Source organism: Numenius arquata, chromosome 12 (genome assembly GCF_964106895.1).
Source record: "Numenius arquata chromosome 12, bNumArq3.hap1.1, whole genome shotgun sequence".
Classification (NCBI taxonomy): domain Eukaryota; kingdom Metazoa; phylum Chordata; class Aves; order Charadriiformes; family Scolopacidae; genus Numenius; species Numenius arquata.
This window is the reverse complement of record NC_133587.1, coordinates 6313872-6341239: the sequence shown is the minus strand read 5'-3', so window position 1 is coordinate 6341239 and position 27368 is coordinate 6313872. Positions and strand designations below refer to the sequence as shown.

The 27368-nt window shown below is 44.8% G+C and overlaps 1 protein-coding gene across 1 annotated transcript in view; it reads right to left on the bottom strand.

Moving 5' to 3' along the window:
* Nucleotides 1–26588, bottom strand: part of BMP7 (bone morphogenetic protein 7) — a 45060-nt gene extending 18472 nt beyond the window's left edge. The window contains exons 1-2 of the mRNA XM_074157049.1: nucleotides 26063–26588; nucleotides 1633–1825 (exon numbers count right to left, since the gene is read on the bottom strand). Of these exons, the coding sequence (XP_074013150.1) occupies nucleotides 1633–1825; nucleotides 26063–26588 (719 nt within the window). The remainder of the gene's footprint in view (nucleotides 1–1632; nucleotides 1826–26062) is intronic.
* Nucleotides 26589–27368: the final 780 nt, after the last annotated feature.

Sequence of the window (27368 nt, the reverse complement as noted above, 5' to 3'; positions counted from 1 at the left end):
AGTTTTAACAAATCTGTGGATGTATCATCTTAAAATTGAGGTAGTAAATGTCATCCTAACACTGTCGGTAAGATTCCTCGTGAGTGCCCACCTCACTCATCAGGATCTGAAGGAGAACTTCCCTGGCATCTGATGAAGAAGGACATTTCCTTCAAGAACAGGTCTCTGGTAATCCCCTAATGCCCTGGCACACTTGTTAAGGCCTCTTCATCTGCCAACACATCTCTTGTTTCTGCTCTTCCCAAGAATGAAAAGTCATCCCTGCAGGCTTGTACCTAAATAACCTCTTTAAGAAATACAGCAAAGGGAGGCTTCTATCTCTGGAACGGCCTAAAATGGAATAAACTTAAATGCTTATGGTAAGCAGGCATCTAATGGGTCCTACGGGTCATTGTCTTCTCCTTTCAGAAAGCCTGGTAAAAATGTATAGTTTGAATTATGATTTTTTGATAGAAATAGGTTAATATTAGCATAGTCCCCAAACCCTGCAAATAATTGTGTCATGAAAAATGCCAAGAGAACCATGACTTTTTAAGCCATAAAATTAGAATTTTGTATGTGGAAGAAAACACACCAGTGGTTATATACTTTTACCATACAGCAAAGCTGGTAGAAATTCTCACCATTTAAAAACGTTGATAAGGTTTCCTGTCATATATCAATTTTTTTTTCTGCGTTTTTATTAGCTCTTATAAAAATATAAAGCCAGAGTCCTGATTACACTATTTTTTTCTTACCCTTTTGGACTTTCCCCTCTTTAAATCCCTAGTGTTTCTTTTTTCATAAGGCTAAATTAGGCCTGTACTATTATTACCCCATATTTAGTAGTCCTAAAGAATAACTTCTAACTAGCATGTGACTGTAAATACTTTTCATGTAAATAAATGCAGTCTCACATTTGGTAGGATTTGTATGCAGAAGAAATATGCGCAAATGAAACTAAGTGCCTTTGATAAATGGTTTGGGATTGCTGATTAATTGGAACTAAAAACAGATGAGAAAATTGAACATATGTTCTTATTCAAGTTCCCTGGAGGATTTGTCAGGGAGCTTGGCATACATTAATAATTGCTTGGAATGGATTTAATAGCTCATCTTGTAGTTTTGCACACACAAAACAATCAGTCAATATAAAAAGCATGGTGTCATCTGTCTTTGTTAATTAGGGATCTTGAACGCCTTCGGTAATAAAGGCTAGTAATTAAGCTGCAATTAGAAAGGAAGCATTTGGATGTGGTTTTGCCACCTCAGGATCCATAAGCAGCAGGAGGAAGAGGGTAGGTCTTCCAGAAATCTTGAAATACTCTGCGTTTACGATCTTTTCCTGCACTAGCACACGGCCAGGCTTGTTGGCTCCTTGGCTACCGAGTGCTCCCAGAGACAGCGCTGGGGACGCTGCTGGGGACACGCAGGGGCTCACGGGGCACCTTCTACCCTTGCCCTCAGTGGCTGACCACACATGGCAGCTACGTGCCCACTGCATCTGCATCGACTGAGATTTCGCTGCCTAAACCCAGCTCTTCAGAAAGTTTTGCCGATGGCACTGATATTTCTAAAAGAATAGGACGTAACTCTCCGAAGGAACACACTGTGCTTGCTCTTTCATTGGGATTTCCCTGTGGGGTCACTCACCTTCCCGGGTGCTCCTGCAGTACCTGGTAGACACTAATCTGGAACGTTTCATTATCGAAGCGTTCGCGGATGTAATCCTTATATATCCTGAATTCAGCAGCCGTCACCGCTTCCCCCTCTGGGATTCTGGAGAGATCAAACCTGAACTCTCGGTAGTGGCAGCGCTGATGGTGAAACTCTCTGTCATGCTCCACTGAAACAGAAAAACAGCCCATTAGCCACCTGCTTTGTTCCCTTTCCCCTCACCATCAAACAAGCTTGCGAGTTGCCACAACAGAAAAGGGCAAGAATATCTGATTGCAGCATCTCATGCTGTTGTTGGGTTCATTTAAGCACGTAGGAAATATATGACTCTATCTGGGCTATTATAAGCATATATGTGTTTATCAGACTCTCTTTGCAACAGTTTTACAGCTGGCTGGTACAGGGTGTGGGTGACCGTTGTGTTTTAATGATTTTTGGCAGCTTCGTGCTTGACAAGTGGCTCTGGACATTTGCCACCGATAACGACCAAGCTGCTGTGGGAAGGAGCTGAAAGAAACAGATGGGGCTTTTCAGGAGTGCTGGTTCTTGGCCTCACTCTTGCTTCTGAAAATCGCACAGGCGCACGCATACCCGCACACACATATATACACACATCCCAGTCCTTGAGGCTTTTCATGCTGGTGACCCGCATTCGGTGCCAGCTGAATTCATCACAGATCCAGAGCCCCGCTTTGAAGGATTTAAGATTTCATTTTAAAGCATCTTTAGCGGCCAGGGCTGTGAAGCAAATGTGCGAAGCAAGGACCTTCTTCCACCTCCCAGCCATGACCGTGAAATAACAAGAAGTGCCAGGGTCCTCCCAAGATAGTGTTGGGACAGTGCGTTATCCCACCGAGTGACAGATCTGCTGTTATTCTGATGGACAGCTGATGGTCTGGCGTAACGCTGCTTGTGGATATTGAAGCTGAGGGTCACTGTTGTGAGAAAACAAAGATTTTGAGACTGTCCTCCAGCAAGGGGGAGGTGAGGTGTCAGTGCCCCATCCCAGCACATGAACAAATTCCAAATTAAATAGACAGGTCGGACAAAGGAACATGGAGAAACGGAGATATAAGGGATGAACTGACTTGCCAGAGGTCATACCCCATGACATTTTAAAAGCTGAGGTTTGAACCAGGGACTTCCCATATGTCCCAGCCCCGTCGTGTGTCCACTTGACCTCCCTGCAGCTCGACTGCACAATTCAAGTAGTTAGCTCTGAGATTTTCTTGGCAAAGTTTGTATGTCTTTCTACAGGCCTGATTCTCTTCTGGCAGCAGTAAATCCATTGTGTAAATCCATTGACTTAAATGGAATTACTCCTGAAAAAGAGGAGTTTCAAGCCCAAGTCTGGAAAATGCTATTTAAATTTACAGCGCTACATGGTACAAATGTATATCAGCACTCCCCTGTGGGGGGACGGAGCGTGGGGAGCCACTGGGAACCGGGCTGTGTCCAAGTGCTCACATGGAGCAGGTTCAGCGCTGCTTTGCTGGCTGGGGTTCAGCAGCTTGGCCACGGGCTCTTCCTCCCCTCACACGCTGCTGCTGCAAGGAGTCCCGGGCTCGGGGTTTGCCACTGTGTGATTGCCATTCAGGGAACTACTTCAGAGCTCTTACTAATAGCTGGGATTCATCTTAGAGGAGCTTTTCAGGTATGAAACCCCTCAACTTTCCAAGACAAAGGCGATTAAGTTCAGCAAATGGTTTTATAGGTTAAGCGAGCAGTCTTAGCCTGCACTGAATGAACAAAGCTAGAGTTGCACCTCTAGCTATAACATCTGGTAGAGCCCCAGGAAGATCACTCAGTCCCTCATGCTCTGAAGTGGGGGGAATATCGTGGATATTCACCAGTGTTTGTAAAACAGTTGGCAGGCTAAAACTGCCCTCTAAGTGCTAGCAACAATATTAAATGTGCCTCAATCCCTTTCCTCCAAAGTATTCTCAGCAGAATAAAATACGAAGAGTATGATTTCAGTCTCAAAGGAATTTGTCTGTGCCTAAATTATAGAGGGGAGGAAAAAATATTTTAATATGGAATAGCTCCTTTAACCACAACTATAGAAGAATGAATATAATGTTGTGTGGTTTTAGTTATATTGCAGATAACATCACCAGTGGGGTGTATTATAGAGAGGTCTAGCAGTAAGATGTACCGATACGATTTGCTTCCAAAGACATGGGAAGGCTGAATTTTCAAAGGAAGGTGGGTGCACCTTTTCAGTGTACGTAGGTGATGACAACTACATCAGCCAACACCGGTCTTTAGCTGCACTTCATACACAGAGTCTGACAACAAACACATGAAGATGAAACTTTTTCGGGTGCTGCTAGAGTTCACTGCGATTCCCACTGCAGAGCCCTAGAAAAAATGTGTCATATTAGTATGAAAAATTAGCGGCCAGGGTCATAAAATAAAGAGCCCCGAAGTTTGAACTTTCCCATGCTTTGCAGATGTTTGGATATAGGTTTTTGGGCTGAGCCATCTTTAGTGTTAAAGCAAACATTCCTGTGGCTATAGTCATTAAGATCATGAAAATATGTGGATATGTAACTGAAGAAAGAATCCCAAGAAACCCTTCAACTCAGTGTTTATTGTTTTTCCCCTTTTTCTTTGCACTCTGGACCTATCTGGTGACCCAGAAGTAACAAATCCTTTCAGAACTAATTTATGAGAAACACTGACCCTGAATCAACATCTGTTAGATGACTGCAGTAAATCTTATTACATAATTAAACACCAAAATCTATGTTAAAATAACGTCAAGGGTCTGACTTGAACTCATAAAAGCAAGACTCTTCATAATGAAGGCTGAAATCCTATCCTTAATTCATGCTGCTGTGCGTTGGTATTTGTGAACATATGGCAAAGTATATATGATCGTGCACTTTTTGTAGACCCCAGTAATACCTTCAGCACAACAGCACGGGGTAAGCAGGGGAGCGCTCAACAAGTCCCAGTTTCCTGGGTTTGATGGGTGTTAGACCTTTAACAATACTGCAACTGGGTCATTTCCAATTAATTACCCGAGGAGTTTGAACAGTGGGGGGTGGGGAGAGAGGATGTTTTAAAAAAAATTTTAAAAAAGCCGGGGGGGAGGAGGGGTATTTTAAGTGTTCACTGAAACACTCAAGAGAGTTGCAACAGCTGTTTGACTACGACTGTAGTTTCTCCATTAGATCGATAAAATCCATGATCCCTATTGACACAACACACCATAATGAGAACCTTTTGGTCATTCTTGAAGGATTTAATCTCAGCTGCTTGTCAGCCATTATGTGTTAAGTGCTCCCTTAAAAGTCATCAAGCCATATGAATGTTTGCTGGGTAAACTTATAGTATATATACTTAATAGCTCTTCTGCCTGAAGAACTCATGTTTGTCCTGGGTTCATAGTTCTTACAAATCGCTACAACCCAAAGGCTTTTGGTGAATGGTTTTAGCCCAGTTCCTAATTTCAAACATTGGAAATTCCAGCTCAGAAACTGTCACAATTCAAATGCCTTGGCAAGGCAGCTGCTTGGAGAGGAAGCCAAAGCTCTGGATGTGCAATCAAAGGTTGTAAAATATGAAAAGGAAGAACACCCTTGAAAAATAATTCTGCTGTGAAACAGACTGTGTGCCTTAGCTGTGGGAAAACAGTGGATTTCCTCTCCTAAAGAAAGAATGCAAAGTCACTCATCACAGGTGACGCATGTGTAAATGCGTGCCTCTCCTCATTTCTAGAAGTGCTATCGCATTTTGGAGGCACAACCAGTGTAGACACATTATGACCTAGTTTAACACATGGCACAAAATCTGCTGGTGCAAAATAACTCTTGGCAGGGTGAGCAGTGTGGCAGTTAGTTGTAGCTATGGTAGGTGGGGATCATCAGACACTCCCTTTGGCATGGTCCTTTGGGAAAGAAAAGGTCGAAATGATGGGACTTGAAAGCTGTAGCATGGAGGCAGACAACACATTCATGAGAAAATGCATAAAAGTGTGCAGGACAATTAAGGACAATTAAGGTGATCCAACCAAAACAAACACATATCTTAGGTTAGTGGTTATCAGTAAATTTGCCACACCTCTGTTGCAAATATGCAAGTAAGCTCAGCATCTTTGAACGTCTGGCCTTGACTATCTGTCTACAATCTGAATGCTGCACAGACTGCACTCATCTATCTGATAGAGATAGGGCTCTGATCTCTCTGAAGTCTTTTGTCTCTCCAAACCCACTCTGTTGTGGCGTTGTGGTGATGCAAGAGGAGGCAGGACAGCATAGTTGTGCAACAACGGGGACGGTTAAAAGAAAACATGATGGATACAGATGTGAAGTAGCCAGGTATCAGATCCAAAAATATGGGAAAGCTGGAGATAAAATGTCAACAAATCCCTGGGACTTGTTTGGACGTATCCTAAAGTGTACTCTTTTCAGATACAGAACTTGAAAACATTAAGATGCAGGGACAAAAAAGTGTAGTTACAGCTAGAACTCGTAGCAATGCAGTTGAAACCAGTACCAGAAAAATAATGTTGGACAGAAAGTCTTGTGATCCTGGTTTCACACCCCAGGTTCCCAAACTTCTAAAGCAAATCATCGCACATCAGCATAAAGCTGGGAAACTTGAACTGATCCCGTGTTTGGTTGTTTTCACAATAAAATATGTTGAGACTAGAAATAAGAACCCTGACTATTTTCAGCTACTTTGTAAATCGCTACCGGTAAGTGAAAAGCCAACCTCAGCTAATTCTGTAAACTGGTTGGACCACTGGTTTTTGTACTACGGCTTGATGGCAGGCAAGGATACATGACAGCAAAGATTACATTGAGACATGGCTTGCAGTAGTTATTATTTCTCTCTACGCATACCAAGGAAACCATACTGTTTTAGCCTTAGTACTGAGCGCAGTAGCACAATGTCAATCACTAACTCCATGTGTCAAGCAAAGAGCCAGTGAATCACAGCAGTAATTTTCCAAGAATGACTGTGTTAAAAAATAAGTATTACAGAAGTGCTAAAGAGCTAATCCAAACCCCAGGGAAGTCAACAGAAATATTTCCACTAATTTCAGTAGATTTCATGGGAGGCTTTACTTTTGGCAATCTACCTACCTAAGTATTTTTATGCTTTTGTTTTCTGAAGATGTAAAAAATCTCTTTTTCACAAGTAAAGTAAACACCAGATGAATAGATTCTGTGCTCAGGCTGCCAAACTGGGAAAGCTTCAGTAATTCCATACCTCCTCCTCCCTGGCACGTTTGGGTAATGCACTTGGAATATACTTTGAATATTTAAACAAGTAAAAACTTAAATTTTCTTGTTAACACTTTCACCTGATAATATGTTAATTGTTTTTATAAGGCACTTTAAGAATAGTTGCCTCATTCACTGTAGTGCTCAAAACAATTAGGGTGCTACTTGTTTCTCATTTACAATGAAGAAAGCACCAAAAGGAATGTGCAGTAGGGTGTCTGTAACTTCTTTACTCCCAAAAAAGGCCAGAAGGGATTTGTAAAGGACTTTAATCTCAAATAGATTAAAGGTCCTGAATTCCTGAGACTGAAAGATAAGTCAAAAGAAAATAGATTCCAAAAGACAACACCCCCTCGCCTCAGCCTCTTGGCCAGGCAGGAGACTCGGCTGCAGAGCCTGCGAAACCCCTCAGAGATTTGGATGCCAAAAAAACCCCTACCAAGGTCTAACAGGTTTTCAGAGTCTACCTGTGCCGGCCCCAGGGACTGAAGAAGTCATGTAGGTGAGTTCAGTGGGTAGGAAAGTCTTGATCTGCTTTGCCTCTGACAGCTGCAGAAAAGGAGCGCTATTTCTTCAGAGTTGGTTGAGGGGTCCAGTGAGCCTGTGGATTTTAGCCTTCATGTTTTCACAAAAGGGCAGGCGATGCTTTGAGTTACACTGTTATCACTCAGCTGCACAAAACCTTGCTTGAATTTTCCTAGAAAAATTACCTGCAATTCCCTCCATCACCACCCCTAGAGATCCAAGCCAAAACTTCAGAAACTCTCCTGCATCATTTCACTGTAGAGCACAGAAAATTCCTAGAAACTGGCTGCCCTGGGACCACCAGCTCCGCCTGGGGTCCACGAGAACTTTTAACCTACGTATGTTACTGCTTTCAAAGGGAAGGTCCACTCCTATCTACTGCTTCATCCTGCTGTCTCCCTTGGGAAATGGATTCAGCTGGAAAATACTGCTCCCTTTCCCAGAGAAGTTTTCAGGTGAATCCCATCCTCAGCTGGCTCCTGGCAGTGCCCTGAGAGCAGCGGTGGCAGGAGGGCTGGGGACCTCCCAGCACGGTGGGAGGGAGGGCAGGGCCACCCCTTGGGACTCTGGGCTTGCAGCAGTTGTGAAACTGGGCTGTAAATTTTCAGGATGCCAAATTTGAGACCTCTTGATGGGATTCTAATTAACAGGCATTAAATGTTCCCTCTATAAATTGCGCTTCTTTGTCTCTAAATTGGTGGATAAAACCATGTCACTTATGAAATATAGGCCTTTTCTCCTTATGCTAGTGAGGTTGAAGAAGGAGGAAACCAATTATAGGGGAAGGATCCAGCGGTCTCCGCAGCTGAAAGAGCCTACTGGGCTCAGCGGGATGCCCGATTGAGCAAGAAGTGCAAGGTCAGTCCTTATATTTTTCTGAGGAAAAGGGGGAGTATAATAAAGATTGCAATAATGTCATGCCAGGCCACGGTCTGCTCAGGCGCATGTTTCCCTTCTCATTGTGCTTGACAGCAAGAGTTACAGGGGCAGTGGCAGTAAATTTATAACAGCAAGAATTTGGGAATGTGAAGTTCTGTGATTGGTTTTCATTTGCTTCATCCTCTTGGCTACAAGATTTACATGCTGACATTAGGCAGCTGAAGCAGCAGTAAAGAAATATTTCAAGAAATAGTTAAATAATATAAATTGAGAGTCCTATAAGTGGAGTAGAGCAAATGTCCTGGGTTGTGGGATGGGATTTTGGTTTTTTTTAAAGAGTGATAAAAACAGCATTTGGAGGGTCTTTTTACATTGGATAGTTGCAGTTTTCCAACTCACCTAAAAGCCACTGCAGGTTTTTGGAGAAACCTAAGGAAAAACAAACGTATCCTTGATTTTGGTTTGCGAGATAAGCTTACTAGACCGATAGTCTGTAGCTTTTCTATAACTCATGAATGCATCCCATCGCCAGGGACTGCTGCCATCCTGCCACTTCTAAAAACACAGTCTGTCCTTCAGCCACAGGCCGTGGACCCCTAGGCATTCGGGGGGGGACTGGCTCATCTGCTGAAGCCCTGTCCTGGTGGTCTCGTTCCCATCTGCCCTTTGCAGAAGGGACTGATCAGCAGAAGGGAACCTGCACCCAGATGCTCAGTGCTCATGTACCCATTTTACAGTCGCGTAAAGGGAGGTGAAGGTGATAAACTATTTCTCACGTGGTAAATGCAGTGTGTGGCAGGGCAAAGTCCTGCCCCGTCCATGGGTGAAAAGTGGGACTAATGCATTAATTTCAGATGAGATGAAAAACAGGCTTCATAAATCCTGATCCCCAAACCCAGAGGTTAGAAACAGAGGGGTTCGAAATTCTTTAGTGCTCACTCTGCAAAGCGATCCGGGGTTAGCATTTTTGCTTCGAAGGAGGGAGTAGGGGGGAAACCCTCTGGAGTTAATATTCTTCCTTTAGCCATCACTTCATTTTTTCAGCTTTCAGCATGAAGGTGGTGTTGCCAGCAAGACCACCTAGCCACAAACCCAGCAGGGAGCTTCCAAAATTCTTCTGAACACTGACTCCTTGTTATAAGTTGAAAAGTGGTAATAGCAACAGTGCGTGTCACATCCGTGCCAGGCTTCGGGCCTGGGAAGGAGCACTCTCCCTACTGCTGAACGCAACTTGGAAAGATCCTTTCAGTCCACACATGTATCAGCATTAGCCATTTCTTTGTCAACAAATCCCTTAATACGTACCCTTTCTATCATGTACAGATGTCCAAAAAATAATGGAATACTGTACTACAAGATTAAACACTTTAATGTCAGCATATGTGTTGCATGACTCTGAACAATGGTATCATTGTGCGTGTACAAACAGCGGGCTGAGGGAAGATGGGTTTAATTATCTCCGAAGCAGCAGCAAGTTCTTCCTGACTAAGTTGAACTTCAGCTAGCAAGGACTGCTCAGGGCAGAAGCTGGTATTTCTCTAACAAAATGCCCGGGCCCTTTCTGATGTTCTTCCAGAGTTAGGGTCAGTGTCGTACCTGCCTCATGGGGGGTGTCGGAGAGCGGTGTGGAGCCACCTGCCTCCCTGGGAGCCGGCAGTCAAGGAACACAGTGGGGGACGAGGATGCTGCGTGTCACCACATCCTCTCGCCCCATGTGTCACCCAGGAGACTTAAGTTAAAGCTCCTTAGGATGGTAGGTGGCAAAGGGGAAAGATGATAACTGGGACACAGAGAAGGGTGCATGCTGCCTTCTGCATTTGGAGACATTCTCCTGCCGGGATTTCTTTGCAGGCGCTTTAAGGCAATATCGGATGGTAAAAAACTATTTCTCCTTAAAGAACATCCTTGAAATATCTGGGCAGGTTATGCACAGGTAATCCATTTTCTTTTCTGAGTGTGCCCTGATCAGTACCCGTTTACGCTGTGGTTCCTCTGCTGAAATCAGAGCCAGACTAGATGAAAGGTATTGTGAAAAATTTACACGTGGGACTGCTCTGTGAACACCAAACTCTCCTAATAGTAAACAGACCGATGGTGGTGCGAATCCTGATGCTGAGTTTGCAGTGTCTGTATGTGTATCTGGGGAAAGCAAAGTTAAATAAGCAGAGAAGAGTTGTGTTTCTTCAGAATACCTTATTCACAGCCTTAGCACGTGAAACACGGCAGCACATAGTGCTGCGATCCATCTGCAGCTGCTGTAACACACTTAGGATTGCTGCGGGATTTGGGGGGTGTGAGGGAATGGAGAAAAGGGGTGTGACAGGGAAAAGAAAGAAATGGGAGTGAAGTTTCTCCTTTAGACAGGCTCCCTCTATTTCTAACTTCATCTTCCAGGAATCCAGTACAAGGAAATCTCCTGCAGGGCCTCCCTCATCAGCCGCCCAAATCTCATTACTCTCCCCCCCCTGGACAGGGAAGGGGGAACCCAGGACAGTGCTGCCCTGGGGGTTTGCCCCCAGCAGCTTTCCCTTTCCCAGCACCTTAGGGAAAAACAGCTCCTCTGTTTTTCCAGAGGAGAGGCAAGCTGGGGACTGTGGTGATGCTGCAAAATGTGGCTCCTCCTATGTCCACCCAGCTGGCCAGCGTTGTGGCCATCATAAAATATCTCAAGCTTTTGTGCGGTCATTGGGAGCGGGGTTAGCTGGTGTTTAACCTTGGCAGACTGCACCACCGACAGATTGGGGCTGTTGCGTCTCTCTGTATCTGAAAGACAGGGATGCACCTGGCTAGCAGCTCGGAGCTGGGGACTCCTGTGGCTCCCTGCAGGGCCCGTGGGCTCCACAGGGCAGGCTGAGGCAGCTTCCAGGCTTCCTGCCCACCAAAGTGATCTTCACTCTTCTCTACACCCTCCTCTAGAAACGTCCCTGTAGTCAAACTGAGCAGTGAGCAAAACGACAGGCAGAAGCTCATCATTACTCCTGCTTTCTTTTCTCTGCCTGCGCCGTAACGGAATAACATAGACTAAGAGCAGAGCTGCGCGGCTGCCTAATACATCCCCTAAACCTTCTGGATGCAGCTGGGGGAGGTATGGGAAGATGCAGGGATACACTTTTTCTTTTCCCTCTTTGAACAGAGCCGACTGCTGTGTTACATTGTGGTCTATTTTTGTAACTGGGGGGACAGCCAGGCTGCTTTCCTGGCCCTGTGAAATCAGGGAGTTGTATCTGGTGAGGCCAGCTTGGCAGGGAAGCTGTGCCAGCATTAGGTGTGAACTCCAGGTCACACGTTTTGCCAGTGCATCCAAGGGTCAAGGAGATAGTGGCAGCCTGGGGAGGAGGGGGAGGAATCACAGATGAGGATTGGGATGGTGGAGACTGAGGTGGCAGCCACAGCACAGAAAAGGGTAGTACTGGGGTAGAGGAGAAAGCAGGGTGATGGGTGTCTCAAGGGGGAGGAGGCTGCGGAGCACCAAGAGGGAGAAAAGTTAATGACAATATGGTTCATTGAGGAAAATAATCTCCCAGTCCAACCAGCAGACAAATGGGGCCCAAGGTGCTTCCTGCAACCTGCTCAAAAGAACCACTGATGCAAAAACCAGCACTTGGCCCCATCAGCTTGTACACAGCATTGAGCAAATGGAAACAAATCCCCAGGCCCAAGGAAGGAGAGACAAGTGGCTGAACAGATCTGGTCAGAGATAATGTGTATTCAGCCAGGGAAGGTAGGAGGCAGCGTGAGAGACTACCACAGGGAAACCTAAAATGGGCTACTTGAGATGAAATGCAAAATTTGAAATAAAAAGATCCAGGTCATTCTTGAAAGCTTCCAAGTGTGATAGAGTTCTTCAGCTTGGACCAGATTTCATTTCGGGGGGAAGAAAGTTTCCCTGACACCTTTTTAGCCAGCTGTAACCTAACCTTCCGTAAAGGTAGACAGCCCACTGGTGACTGGTAGCCTGGGAGGGTGCTCATCCTCGGAGGGTGAGGGCAGCAGCGCTGCCGGCTTCCCTGCTCCTCCGAGGGTCTGCTCATACCCCCATGTCTGTACAAGGGAAGGGCTCAGCATCTCTGTGGGATGCTGGGAGCCCGCAGCACGGGCACCTTCATCTGCAAGAAGGCACGTGCAGAGGACACGCAAAGAGAAAACAAATGGTGATATAGTAACTCTTCAATGCAATGACTTGATCGTGCGGAGATGCAACAGCATCAAAGTGTGTATGCTCTTGCTTTCCAGCAACTACGCTGGGGCAAGCTCAAAAGGCTTCAAGTGTATTTGATAAATGAGATACTGTTCCTAATAAACAGTTTGAGTTAGTAATTTTGGGAAGGTCACTGCCCAAGTGTCTCTGATGTGTTTATACAAACAGACAGAAATGGCTAAACGTACCAGTAATGCCCTGGAGAGTGTGTTCATCCTCCGTTTGCAAGGCCAGACTCTGCCTTACACTGGGCCAGGCAGAGAGGATATTGCCTACCAACTTAATTTCATTTTTTTCCAAATCTTGCTTCCAAAGCATGAAGAACTTTCATAAAGTTGTGCTCATAAACTGATGCTTTTCAGGCTTATATGCTGCTAATTATCTTCCACTACATGATTTTTTCAAGTTGCCTTCTGTTCCTTATTACTATTGGTGTATTATTATACAGCATAAAAGTTACTTAATACTGCAAAAGATTCAACAACATTTGCAAAACTGATATAGAAAGAAGGACTGGATTCTGGACTGGTACAGCTGGTTTAAGGTATTTTAGAAGTAAATGAAATCAAATGAGAATTTATAATCCTTCCTGAGGTCTGGATTCCATCAGACTAAACTCATTAGGCATTAAGGTGCAGGTGCAGCTAAATAAAGGATTGTTCTGCTTTCCTTAATACCATAGATTCACATCTTGAGTTCAAAATAAAAGTCTTTTAAAAGCACATGTATATATTGTGCATCTACTGGCAGCACTTGAAAGAGAAAGTTCAGCTGATGGAATCTTCAAATGTCTCATTTTTGTCAAAGGAATGTGCCCGTTTCTGCACCGGCCGTGCTAAGGGACACGAGTGGAGAAGTGACTGCCCATCGGCCTCTTAGGGCTTATTCATTTCATTTGCATTAGACTTCCTTTCATCTACCGAACAGCTGCCCAGATAAACAACATAAATCTAATTAATCCTTCTTTAATACTGTATTGCCACAACAGTGCCAGCATCCCCCCAAATATTCCAGAGTGTGGGTCTGCACCTGCGCAGGCTCTCTGGGAGGAACACGGCGGGAGTCGCAGGCGTGGGGAATCCAGCCTTTTTTGTGGTTCACTGTGATAAAAGGAAATAATTCAAGAACCAGTTTTCCAGGTTTGAAACCATATGACTTGCTAGATTTCTCAGCTGAATTTCTCAGATTCTGGTTTCGTTGAGAAAGTAGTTTGTGGGATATTACAAAATAACCAGTCAATATCAGACACGCGGCCATCAGATAAGAATCTCAGCCTTTGACTGTAATCAGCAAAATTTCGACTTGGAATGTATACACGCCGAGCCGTGCCATGAGACCGCAATCGGCTGGACCTTTTGAGCTTGTCTATGCAATAACGAACATCTGCGCCTTTCTCGGTCGGGCAAGCGCTGGGAGATTAGGGGGCAACAAACTATTCAGGGGAAAGGTCCGTCTGCCCTGGAGGGGAAATCCCTGCAAGAGCAGAGCTCGTCTTGCACCCTCGCTGTTAACAGCCATGGCATATTTTTCAGGTGTTCTGTATGTGGGAGGTCCAGTGATATTAACACGGTTTATAAGCCAGGATTATTAGACAGAAATACAGTGTTTGGAGGGATGGGAGGAAACATTTTGGAAAATAATGCTTAGAGACTTCAGTTACTGCTTAAAAAGATACTTAAAAAGTGCCCTTCCTCATGAAAGTGGGACTTTGTGACCTATTTCACATTTTTCTTTGAGATCGTCATGTTTGCTCCGTGCTGCCAAGATAGCTGAGATCAGGTGGGGCACCGAGCGCTGCCTCCCGGGGCTGAGGCTGGGGAACCGGAGAGGAACCCATTGCCCAGCACTGGTCCTCGCTGCCAGCCACCACGCAGCCACTCGCTGTCCTTCTGCCCGGGACGGGGCTCGTTGCTTGTGCAAACAATCTTTTTGCTTTCTAGGAACGTTTGCTGTGCAACACGTTTGTTTTTATTGAGAAACGGGCAGGGGACTGTTTATTCTTTTAATATTTTAATATCTGGGCCCAAGAACTATGGATATTAAAGATCTGTAAACTGACGACAGGCACATCTATTTCTGTTGCTGTATGTAAAATGCTAGTGTCCTAGAGTGATGGCAACTTTAAACTATTACTTCAGAAATGTCCTCAGGAAGACATATATGTATATATGTGAGGAGTGTGTGCATGTGTCTATCCCCTTTACACTTTAACTGTTGGTGGCCAACGCCCCAGGCGTAACAGCATCTGAAGGTTAGGAGAAGATTTATTTTCAGTTTAATTCCCACCCACGATCCCTATTATACAAGTGGAATTTTTTTATTTTTTTTTTTGGTACAAGATAAGCCCATCGGTGACATCAGCAGCACCTAACCCTGCATACCACGCTGCGGAGCGCAGGGCTGGATTCCTGACTCTGAGCCTCTCGCTAGGGTTGGGCCATCCCGGCCTCCTGAGTCAGAGCCTAACAACAGCATTTTCTGTTTTGTTTTGGTTTTTGTGTCTTCAAACGCAATTTTGCAACTGCAGTTCGGGGGTAAAAGATCAGCTGCTGTAATATACACCCATGGCCTCACATGGGCTTGGTATGAATGAAGGGAACACAGTTCACGTCCCGCTGCATGCAACCATTAAAAATAGCACAGAAATGGGAGTACGGCGTTGATGAAAGTGTCCCTCAAGGAGCAGGGACGCAGATTATTCTTCTCCAGCTCGGTCTCTTGCCTCCCAGTCACTGCTCTCTTGCTGGACTACAACTGCCAATACAGGGATGTGAGAACCCGACAGAAAACAGGAAAGAGTTTCAGCACATTAGACACACTAAGGTTTTTCCCCTGCTCTGTACTCTGTTCAGTGAAGCAGCTCTCACCTCACAGTTGTGGACTAATGAGCAAACTGACAGTTACTGTTTTCTAAAAAAATATTTGGGGTTTGCTGGAACGCATTCCTGCATCATTCTGGATTCTTTCAAGTATTTCTGTATTCCCTGTGTCAGGTTTTCACGTAGCGTAACGGTCAGATTTCTGTGGATGTGGAGTCTAATATTCCTGTAATTTGATTATAATGCACGCCACTGAGTTGCAGGAACTATTGTAGTCAGAGGTCAAAGTTGTGTTCACACCAATGAGAAGAGTTTTACAGCACGTCTGATTTGCTTCTCCTCTTCACCTGTCTCGGAAGACAAATGATTCATCCCATAGTGCTGAAATATCTTCATCCTCTCATTTGGGCCAAGATTTAAAAGAGTGGTTACTCAAAAGCTGCTTTTTGGGTGGAAGAGAAAGATCTGTGCTGAGTGACTCTTTTTCAGCTCAGCTCTTCTGCAGTTTGTTACAAGTATATTTGTGTAATTAGGGGGCCCAGTAGTAATGCTGTTAAAATACAAGCGGGCACATTTATTGTTTCCTCCAAAAGGAAACAACCAATCTCCAGCAGTTCTGGTTTTTCCCTGTCTCAACTGACCATTTACTGCTTTATGTAGCTCGCAGATTGTGAGGCTAAAGTTACTTCCTTTTTTTTTTTTTTTTAATTCCTATTTCTTTTTGTTAAAAAGAAGAAAAAAAAAATCCCCTCCTAACAAATGCTGGATTTTTTAAGGATATGGTCAGAAAGGGGAACTTAAACTCAGCAGGAAGTTTATAGTGCCACACAAGCTTCAGCAGAAGTGATGTGCTGTACTCTTTATTAACATCTAAAAAGTCCCTGTGGGATTATAATTACTGCACAGTAATAAACAAATAAAAGTAGCAAGATTAAAATGTTCAGAATATTTTTAGTGATAGAAGCAATTAAGTTCTAACCTTGAAAACCAGGGGAGGAGCAGCTTGCGAGCATCGAGCATGTGGGTAGAACAGATACGATTAGGAATCGATTCCTGGTAGTGGTGAATGATTATCGTTCGTGGCATTACAGATACGTGGCTGGTGTACGTAAGTTGTTAAAATACTGATATAGAAAGTATTTGAACACTACTACAAATAGTAGTAATTCTGGTAGAATTCTGGTAAGCACCAGAATTCAGAATTTCTAAATTACAGTCATTTTTAATCTTCTCATTTAAATGCTAAACCTGAACTTGCTTTCCTTCTGGGTGCCAAAGGACTCATTAAAGTCAATGGGCATTTCGGGGCCACAGCAGCGAAATACTGCCAGCCCTCCTCCTCATCCTCGCTCCCTAACAAACTTCTCTCTCCATCGGAATTATAACTCCCAACTACTGATGCTGTATTATTCTATGAGCATTTTTTAGTAGTTCTCCCAGGGTTCTTCTGGTCTCTTTTAAAAAGTTTTACTGTCACTGTGCTGCGGGAAGAACAATTGGTAAAATCAGAGGATGGAGGCAGCCCCTCCGGTGCCAACGAAACGAGGTGACTGAAGGCAGGATTTGGCCCAGCAGCTCGAGTAACAGAGTCAAAGCTCGGCCTGATTTACAGCCCCCTGAATTTGGCACGGACGCCGTGCCAGCTCCTCAGATGGTGTCAGTTGTGGTGACTTCACTGCTGGGTGGCCTGGTGCCAGGCTGCTCCAGCTGAGGATACTGCCTGGTGACATCAGTGGAGGTGTCCCTGGGACCCTCATCCGTGCTGGGAGCCTGCAGCCTAACCAGAGGAAACTTTTTGCTCATTTGAAAGGGGGTTGCGCACAACAGACAGCACTTTAAGAAGTGATGCGCTGCGAGATCATCGGCCTGATCCGCGCCATGCTGTTCCCTCCTCATAAAGAGCCTAAGGCGGCGCTTGCTCGTTTTAATTATTATTTAGAGGGAAGCGGTGCCTTCCCTCTCCCCCTCCCTTTTTTTCTTTTTAAATGGAAGGTAGCTTTTAAGAGCTTGCCATGAAGATCTAAGTTAAAGGATTTTCTCTACTACAAAGCCTGCATAGTTTCCCAGGCCAGGTGGACCCGATAGCACTGACTGCATGCTGAAAAATCTCATCCCCGCCCTTCAGGCACTTTAATTGTAAGCCTTTCCAGATACACTGGATAAACACTGTCAAAATGAACCTGAAAGGGTTGGTGGTGGTGGTTTAGCCCTTAAATAATTACGAGTTTGTCTGTCTAATTACAACATAATCTTGTTTAAACTTGGACGGCTATTTGCAGTATCTTTTAAATGAGGCAGAATCAGAAAGAATGAAAATCTGAAAATTTACAATTCTTCTACTTTAAGGCAAGGAAAAAATTTTTACTTCTGTAAAATTTAATTCAACCTGACAACAAAGGAGTCTAAGTTGGAAGCTACTGCGGTGGGATAAAGATGATAAAGAATAGCGTGTGACCACTGAGATGCAAGAGAAACTCAATACTCTACGGATAAAATTTTTCAAACAGTTTAGAAATAGTTTAAGGTAATTTACGGGAAGACTTGAGTGACAAAGCACATTACTTGAAGTGCCTTTCCTTCACTAGGCACTTTCTAAATTCTTTCTCTTTCATTTCTTTACTCTCAGGAGACTTTTAAATCCAGTGAACCAAAACAACACTTTGTTTGTTGGTATAGCGCAGGGCTGGCACAGATGGCAGACATTGCACCTGTTCCAATAAAAGGGGAAAATTGAGAGATAAACCATAGCACCCATTAAGAGGAATCTACTGAAACATGAACAATTTGTATTTTGAATATTCTCCAAGAATAAAAGGAGAAATACATAAACAGACCTTGTTTTCACCATCATCAGTTTAAAATAAATTTGTTTAAAGGGAATTTCACATTTGTTTCATGTACAAAGACAGTACATACCACTACAGAAACTATGATTATGCTTGAATTTCTTTAACAAAGCAAATGATTTTATCTAGCTACTCCTTTTAAAGAAAAAAAAATCTGTTGGCAGTTTTAATCGAATCAGTTAATGCCCCTATTCCGTAGCTGTGGCAGCTCTTTCTTCTTTTATATTTTCTCATGCTGAGTAACATCACATTCTTACAATCTATTTCATAATGATCAGAACAGCAAGATAAATAAAAGTCCTTCTGCTCATCTATTAATAAATAACTAAAATTGTGGGAAGTGGGGGGGACCATGGTACTGTTCAGACAGTTAGCAACAAAATTCACTGCAAAATAGTTTTTTCTAGGCAGAAGGAATATGCTATGTAGTGTCTGATAGATCGATTAAAAATCTTAAATGAGAAGAAACATTAAGTAACAGCTACTCAAAGGATAAATTTCTTCCAACGTTTGCCTTGATCATCAGTGGCTGTGCTGTTCAACATCCCATATCTCTCTCCCTGTTTCTCTCACACATACACACACACAAGCATTAAACACAAAATGTCATGAAAATTCCTAAGTATCATTGAATGTTGGCACTGTAAAGTGGCCCTGCACTGTAAAGTCATTTATATAAAACTGTGGTTGGCAGCTCTCACTCTTCCATGGGAACAAATTAACGTTGGCATTCCAAACACAGGAAAGTAAGGAAATTAGAAACATAGTTTATATTTGGCCAGTGCTTTGAAATACTGTACCATGCTACTGATGTCAATTAATGAAAAGCAGAATTTTGTGGAGAGGGTCTGGTTTTGAAACACATTAACACACGTTAAACATGTTTGCACAGGAACTGGATTGTAAGCATCTTGGTTCCAAAACAATAAAGCAATTACACTAAAACTTGTAGTCTCAAAGTTGCCATTAATTCAATCCACTCAATCTGGATCACTAAAGGATTTTCGCTGACTCCACGTCGTCGTCGACACAAATGTTTAAAAGAACGCGCAAGGCAGGGTGTCATGGGCTTGCACAGAGGAGCTCACACCCAAGATCCTCTCACATTACCTGCTGTAAATCAGGTAAATTTATGTATAAAGAATGGAATTGCACAACATATGCCCAAATAAAAAGGGTCTGGGCAAACTTTGAGTTAGAATCGGTTCCAACTTTGCTACCTGCAACCTCTTTCTTAGCAAAGATGTTTACTGACAAAACCTGAAACACTTCTGGGTTTCACATGTACACCAAAAAAATCTAGATGGCAGTTTATCTCCTGGCACAACTCCACTGACTTCAATGGAATTACTCCAGCACGGAATTTGGCCCCGCAGTCTTTACAACACACTGTTTATTTGTACTCTGATTCAGATATTTTGATACCAGGAATCTTTCATCACTGAAGTTTCTCCATATGAAATATGTCTTGTATTAAGAAATATCAGTTTCACATTTTTGTCAAACAGTATTTGTTAAATTCTGTTTGTTGCAAAGATGGGAATTCAGCTGTAGTTCAACAACACGGATTGGGCTAATAATGATAAGTAGTGACTAATAGGAGCTAGTTTGTGTTTTGATTATTTGCAGCAAAGGAAGCCTCCCTCAAAAACAATTTCAAGATTAGGAGAGAAAACCGTCTGAAGCTCTAGCAGAAACTACTGCATGCTCATTATTTCAACACAGGGGCATTTCTTTGGCCCAATTCTGTTCTCAGTTGTGCTAGTGTAAATCAAGAGGGAGTTTATGGGAATTACTTTGGACGTACAGTTGTATAAATGAGACCATAGGGCCAGCTTCAGTAGAAATTTGACAATTTACACCAATGAAGACACAGCCAAGAATTTTCTCTTGGGTTTCCATTTTCCAAACACATGCATGTGCAGAAATTTATCCATGTGATTAGTCCTTGTGAGTAGTCCCATTTACTTCAAACAGTTGTAGAACGAAAATCTTCATCCTGAAACTAATTTAAACAGCTCACTCTTTTCTTTAGAAGTTCCTTCCCTTTAGAGGAGAAATATATACATATAATAACATATTTCATTTGTATATATATGTATAAAAATATATGTATATGTGTGTAGTTAATTGATGTGAGTATTTTGATGCAGGCCCCAGAAAGGAGGACTGTACCTCTGGAAAGGGCTTAAAATATCGTGGTCTCTTAATGCTGTGTATCAACAGGTAGTCTCTTTATCTGGCCTGCTATCAAGATTTGCTTACTTGTGTTCTTGCTCAGATGACTTCATCCGTCATTGCAACTTCTCACTGGTATTCATCCAGTTAGAACAATTTAGTGGCATAAAACTAAATGTGTTATCATTTTAACCACAAATTAACAGTTTCCGTATAAATATTAGCATTTCCTCACTTGGTTCAAGGATAGAAGCCATAATGGCACTAACAGTATATTTGATTTAAACTAATTAAAAACAGAGGCTCTTGCAATTTAATATATTGATTTTACCAGTGGGACTTAAATCTTTTATAATAAGTGTACACAGCTGCACCACTCACCCACCGCCACTTTTAAACCTAATCCCTGCATTCCTCCTGACAATAACATGACAGGATCCACACATCCCAGTATTAGCCTTAACCCCGGTGACACTGCCAGAATGTATTAAACTAAAACATCGCAGTGTCCTATTTAAAAGGAGCCTGTCAACAGCTCTGACTAGGCTTTAATAGTTATAATCTTTTTTTTAATTAATGTTCCCAACCACCGGTGTAACCTTCTCTCACGCATCTCTCCCCACCACCACCCGAAAATGTGTTTTGAGCTTATTTACAGGTAAAAACGTAACGCCTGGTTTCATGCTGCCTGTCCAGAGGCCATTAAACCTCCTTTGCCAAAGGAGCGCTGTGGGGATGCTCACACACACACACAAAACCTCCGGCGAGCCGAGCTCGGGTGGGAGCAGGTCCTGCACGCTTCACTTGTGCCCAACTCCCGTTACAAGCGTCACAAGATCTGGCCATCAGGGCTTGTCTCCTTCAGAGCTCTTGACAATCCCTTGTGTTTTGGCTTTTAAAACACAGTCCCCGGAGGGGGCTTCACCTCCCCAGGACGGCCTGTGTGGGAATGCGGGAGAGACCCTGCTTCTGGGATTAATCTGCCGCAGAAGCCTGCGAGCGGATGGGGACAACTTCCACCTCCTTTATCCCTTGCACGAGGACATCTGTCCTCAGCTGCTCCCTTCTCTGCTACCACTGCACCCGTACGGTGGATGTAAATAGTTCAGTTCTGCCATTTGGCACCTGAAAATTAGAACATGAATTAATTTCTCTCTAGGATAGATCTGTACATTCAAAGAACACCCGCCGGTTACTTGCTGCACGGTCAGTGTATTTCATACCTTTAGTTTGCTGCAAGCTTTCTACCTTCGCTAATCTTATCCCACCAAGCGTTGCATACATCCATACTGCCCAAAACAATTCCAGGATGTACCTGTTCAGGCTTGAGAGCTTCTGACAGCGCTAGGTGGAGGAGGGAAAAAAAAAAAAAAAAAAGCCTAGGGCTTGGCCGAATGTATGGACAAAGCATGTGATCGTGACCAGGCATCCAGGGCTAACATTTAATCTGCTTTGTTTCAAGTGGGAAATATGTGAAGATCAAATAAGTTCAAATCCAGGTCAAATATCCTTGAAAATCTTTGATTTATATAAGCAGGAAAATGAGGTTTAAAAGAAGTGATTATGAAAGGGTTACTAAAAACACAGCTGTACGCGTACTCTTATATCTGAGGCTCTCCAAAGAAAAACTGTGTGACATCTATATTAACCTTTGGCTGAACACCAATGAAGGCCTGTAGTGAGCTGGAATGCGAGGCAGCCCCTTCCAAATTTTAACACAAGCCAGGTTACAGCTGCAAATGCCTGCAGCCCGTGCTCACTTTATAAAGTATTCCCCGAAGGAAATTTTTTAACTGTTATAGAATCTTTTTCTAATACCCTACAGTGTTAAAGCCTGTTATTAAAGGGCAAAGAGATGGTTCTCCATGCCAAACACTTGTCAACAAAAAGGATAGCCAGATGGTATGAAATAAAAGGAAACTTGGGGGCTCTTCAGCTTCTTGATTTACATTAACAAAAGCCACTTTCATGTGCTCCTTCCAAGAATGACTAATTCCCCCCCCCCCTTATTTTTTGCCAGGATTAAACAACGTTGTTCATTTTATAATCAACCACGAGACAAATTAACAAATTGCGTCTCACTTGTGCCGACTCTTTTAAAAAATATTCGAAGCAAGTCTGTTTACCAAGGCAGGATTACCCGCATAAGGACAGCTCAATTATTTTTAGTAGAGAGGGTCTAAGTAATCTAGAGGATGTTTACTCCTTAGTTTCTGTTTATAAACTTGAAATTAAACTTGTGCAAAAAATGCTTTGCATTTTTTCAGTTCCTAAAATGGATCAGTTTGTAAACTGTACTTGGACAGGATCTGAAACGAAATTCCAAATACTGAAATTATAGTAATAAATTTTATAAAATTAGCCAGTAATTAGCTGGGCTAACTTAGTCAGACCACTGTGGCTAAATTCTCTTTTAATCTACGTGTAACTTCATTCTTGACACAAATCCATTCCCCATCCATCTTGGCACAGGTGTAAGCTAAGGCAAAATGTAGCCTGTGAATTAAGTGGTTATAAATCTAAATCTAATTAATTGTCAAGATTTTACAGTAACCTTACATGCTTAGTACAAAGCTCCCTGCAACATAACCCTGAAACGGAGCACCTGTATTCTGGGTCCTCTCTACCAATACCCAGTATAAATTCTCTGGAATAAATATACACAGTATCTCCACAGAAATCAACGTGTGTGGGGTTTGTTGTAGGTTTTTACTATGTAGCCCAGTAAATCTTGCAATGTAAATCTGTATTTTTTCCTTTTTTTTTTTTCCTCTAAAGTTGTACAACTAGACAGACGAAGAATATGAATAAAGCATAAAAAGTGGATTTGTAGATTAGCACTTGGAAGCCTGGAATAACATGTTTTATTTATTGAAATTTAAAAGTATTATTTCTTTACTGGCTTTTACTTCCTCCATTCTAAGATGAAACTTATGCTGTGACACTTCCTCATTGTGACGGCTCTAGTATAGTAATAAAAGCCTACCTGTGAAACGCAATGCTCACAGAGTATCTCTTACAAAACTAGGACACAGTTTACTACAGGCTGCATTTAGCAATTCAGCTCTGCGTTAAAAGGGATCATTGTTGAAAGTCTCCAAAAAAATATCAGTTCTACAATAGACCTTCTAATTTTCCCTGAACGTCATAGAGAACTGTACATATCAAAGCAGGTGTTGTATTTGACTATATACGGGAGTGAGCGGCTGGTCTAATTCATTAAAACGTCCATAAACAAGCCTGTCTTTGTCCTATAAAGATGAAAGAACCGATGACTATAATGGGATGAAAGGTGTGCACGGTGATGAAGAAAGCTATTATAGATCTATGTCCTTTTTAAACTCGTCCTGGCATGCACTGTTGACAAGGGAACAAAACAGTACAGATAAACCTCCGAAATGTGGCTTGCTGACAATAATTCCACCTGTCCTTCTTAAAACTCTTGGATTTTGCCTGCGCTCTTCTGCACGGACCATGCTGACTGCAATGAAATAAAGTGATAATGAAGTATTTTGCAGAAAGAGCACTTTTGGATTTCTAAGCCGACGACAAAAGCCAGCAGGTGGAAACGAATGACTATATCCACGCTAGCCATCACATCGCACGGGGACGTCGGCTATTGATTACGTACAGTTCCTGCAGGTATAACCCGCTCTGTAGGAAGTTCTCGCTTAGAAACAGACATATCCAAAACGTAATTTTTATTTCACAGTTTGTGGATCGGTTCCACTCATTTGTATTCAACATAATCGTGAACCTGAACATGAATTCCTCTGATGTCAAACTTCCATGGGCAGCAAAGGTGACTTTTCCTGACAGAGGAAGCAGAGGACGGGAGCGCTGCAGTCTCACGGAGGAAGGTTACACAGAAAATAACTACACCCGAGCAGCAGAGCTGCTTCCCCAGAGCTAAACTCCCTTCCGTCAGGTACTTACACATTTCATAAAGCTTCTCTCCTCTCTACCGAAATGGAAACAGAAGTGTGAATTTCGCTATCGTTATTTCAACATCCTTTGTCTTCTGTTGGGGACTCTCCCTGCACTCTACATGGTGTAGGACCCAAGAACTGCAGAGAACAATGTTAGCCAGATCACTCTTATCTCTAAAGTCAAATATTTGACCGCCATTGGTACTTTTGGCTGCTCAAATATTTGATTTTAAATGTATCACTGCTGATCGGCTTAAGTATCTAGCAGCGATTAGACAACCACTGTAATTCCAAATGGAAAGCACCAGCACTCAGGGAGCACAGCCCCCCGGGCCAGATGTAATTCCGAGCTTCCTACTGGGAAGCTTATGGTGGTTAATAAGGAGGTGCAGCTCACGCAAACTGGAGATCTCCCACAGCGTCCCGGGCCTCCCTATCATGCAAGAATTGTGCCGGGATGGCTACCGTGTCTAATAATTATTAACGCGTGTCACAGAACCTTTACAGCTACTGATCTTTTTCAGTTAGTTAAAGCGCTGGGATTAGGGAGGTGATGATTTAGCTGGTGATTTAATCTTTGTTGCCTCTGAAGTTCCAGACAGTGGAAGTGTCCAGAACAGTGACATCCATAAAGGTGTTAATGGATTTATTGGCGATGGGGGTGTCTGGAATCCCTAGTGGGTTACGTGCCAGAGGTGGGCTCCTCCTGCCCTTTGCGTGTCCCTTTGTTTGGGACAAAGTCTGAGTTGATCTTGTTTTGGAAATACTATTCAGATTCTGTCTTGAACGTGCAGGCACCCAGTCTGTACGTGTGGTGGTTTCAGAGCCGCACATGACACGGTCTAAAAATGGACAGAGTGAATCAGGGTCTGTAATTATATATTTTAAATAGAATGCTCATCCCGACAACGTTTTACTCAAATCCGGCCAAGTCGGTCCACACGGGTGTGCAATCTACAGCGAGCAAATAGAAATCAGATTGGGCCGTGGCATCCAATTAGAGAGGCCTAGCGAGCCGCATACAAAGCATGCCAACTTTCGTATCATTTGCATAAACCCATCCACATGTGCTTGTGAAAAGAGGCAAGTTAGCGGCAAAAACCGGGGTCAACAGGAAAAGCTGCAGGAGTAAATAAGGATTTACTGTGGAATCCCTCTCAAGCCATTAGGAAAACATGTGCGAGCCCCTCCGGCCGCGGGAGCGCGGCGCTGGGATGCCAGAGGGAACTATCCATTTAGGCAGCCCTGGTGGCTCTGCATCCCGCATGAGTGCCAAGCCCGGAGCTGGGAGCCGTGCCGGGACCTGTGGTCCTGCCTGGGTTCCGTGTCTTCCGTGGAGGTGCGGGATGCGGAACAGACCTGCTAATCGTCCTGTTCGGCTCCTACCTGCAAATCCAATTTCTGAGGTGCAGCAAGTAACTATCAAAGGGAGAAGACGACAAGAACTCGGCGTGTCGGTGTGCGGGGTGGAGTGTGGCGAGAGGCTGTGGCTGTCCCAGTGCCGTGATGGAGAGTCACAGCCCTCTCTCCACGTTGCTGCCATTTAATTACCGTCCCACAAAGCAGCCGCCTTTCCAAGGGCCGCTACCTGCCCTTCCTCGCCCGAGCGGGATGCCACCCATCGGACCCGCTGCAGAAACAGCTCCCTACCGGGTGGCCACCTGTGCCACCAGCCCCTGCCCGCCCTCCCGTTGGTGGCCAGGGCTCTGCTCCAGCCTCCCCCTGCCCCGGCACGGTTCTCCCACCCGGTCGTCCCGACTCCAGCCCCGGGGCCTCGCCGAGGGCAGGCACTCACCCAAGTTGACGAAGCTCATGACCATGTCAGCCTCGGTGAGGAAGTTGCTGTCCTGAAGGCTGGCCAGGGGTGGCCCCTGGGTGCTGAAGATGGGCTTGTAGGGGTAGGAGAAGCCCTCGCCCTCCTCAGCGGCGGCCCCCGCCGCCCCCTCCTCCACGGACATGGCATTGTAGAGGTCCAGCATGAACATGGGGGCCGAGTTGTGCTTGCCGTGGAGGTGGGGCCGCGGGCGGTGCGGCAGGCCGAGGATGGAGAGGATCTCCCGCTGCATCTCGCGGCGCTCGGGGCCGCGCAGCCGCCGGTGGATGAAGCTGGAGTGCACCTCGTTGTCCACCGTGAAGTCGGCCAGGACGCAGCGCAGCCAGAGGGCGGGGGCGGCGGCGCCCAGCACCAGGAGCCAGGAGGCGGGCTGCCCGCGCCCCGCCGCCGGCATCGCGGCGCGGCGGCGGCAGCAGCGGCGGCGGCTGCGGAGGGGCGGCGCGGGGGGCGCGGGGCTGCCCCGCCGCGGGACGCGCCCCACCGGCATGCGCGGGGCGCGGAGCGGCGCGGAGGGGACGGCGGCGCGGCCCCCCGCCCTCACCGGCAGCCCCCGCGGAGGCGCCGCAGCCCGCTCATGGCCCGGCGGGGGGGGGGGGCTGCCTTAGCGGCCCCGGCCCACGGACGGAGGAGCGGCGGCGGCCCGAGGGGCTTCTCCCGGGAGCGGCGCGGTCTGCCCGCGTCCCGCACGCCGCGGCGGAGCCGTGTGCGCTGTGCGGCTCGGGCGAGAGGCAGCGGGAGGTTGTCTCTGGTGGGAGGAGCAGGCTGGAAAACCCAAGCGCTCTCGCTCGCCCGCTCCAAACCGCTTGGGAAGAGAAAAAATCCGTGTAACTGCCTCGAGGAGGAACATCCGATCAGGTTGCTTTGCAGGATGTTTGTGGAGGCTGCTGGCTTGGGGGAGAGGGTGAGCCGGTCCCGAGTGCTTAAATTAGCCTGAACGTAATTAAGGAGAAGACACCCCAGGAGGGAGGGTGGTTTATGTGTAAGGAAGGGGCCCGACCTCCCAGAGAGTTTATAGATGCAAGTGTATCGTCTGTCTGCACGAACACGCATACTCTGGCATGCTTTTTGCTTCCCTGCCACTCTGGATTTTTGTTAAAAGAAGTACAGAGAGACCGTCCGGGACAAACCCAACAGCACTAAATTATTTAAAATGTGATTATTATATATTCACGCACGTAGGCACGTATGTCTGCGTGCATAGAGCCCCAGGTCACTTTTTCCAGCTGGCAGCGAGGAGGGTTAATGGAGAAGCATTAGAAATCCAAGG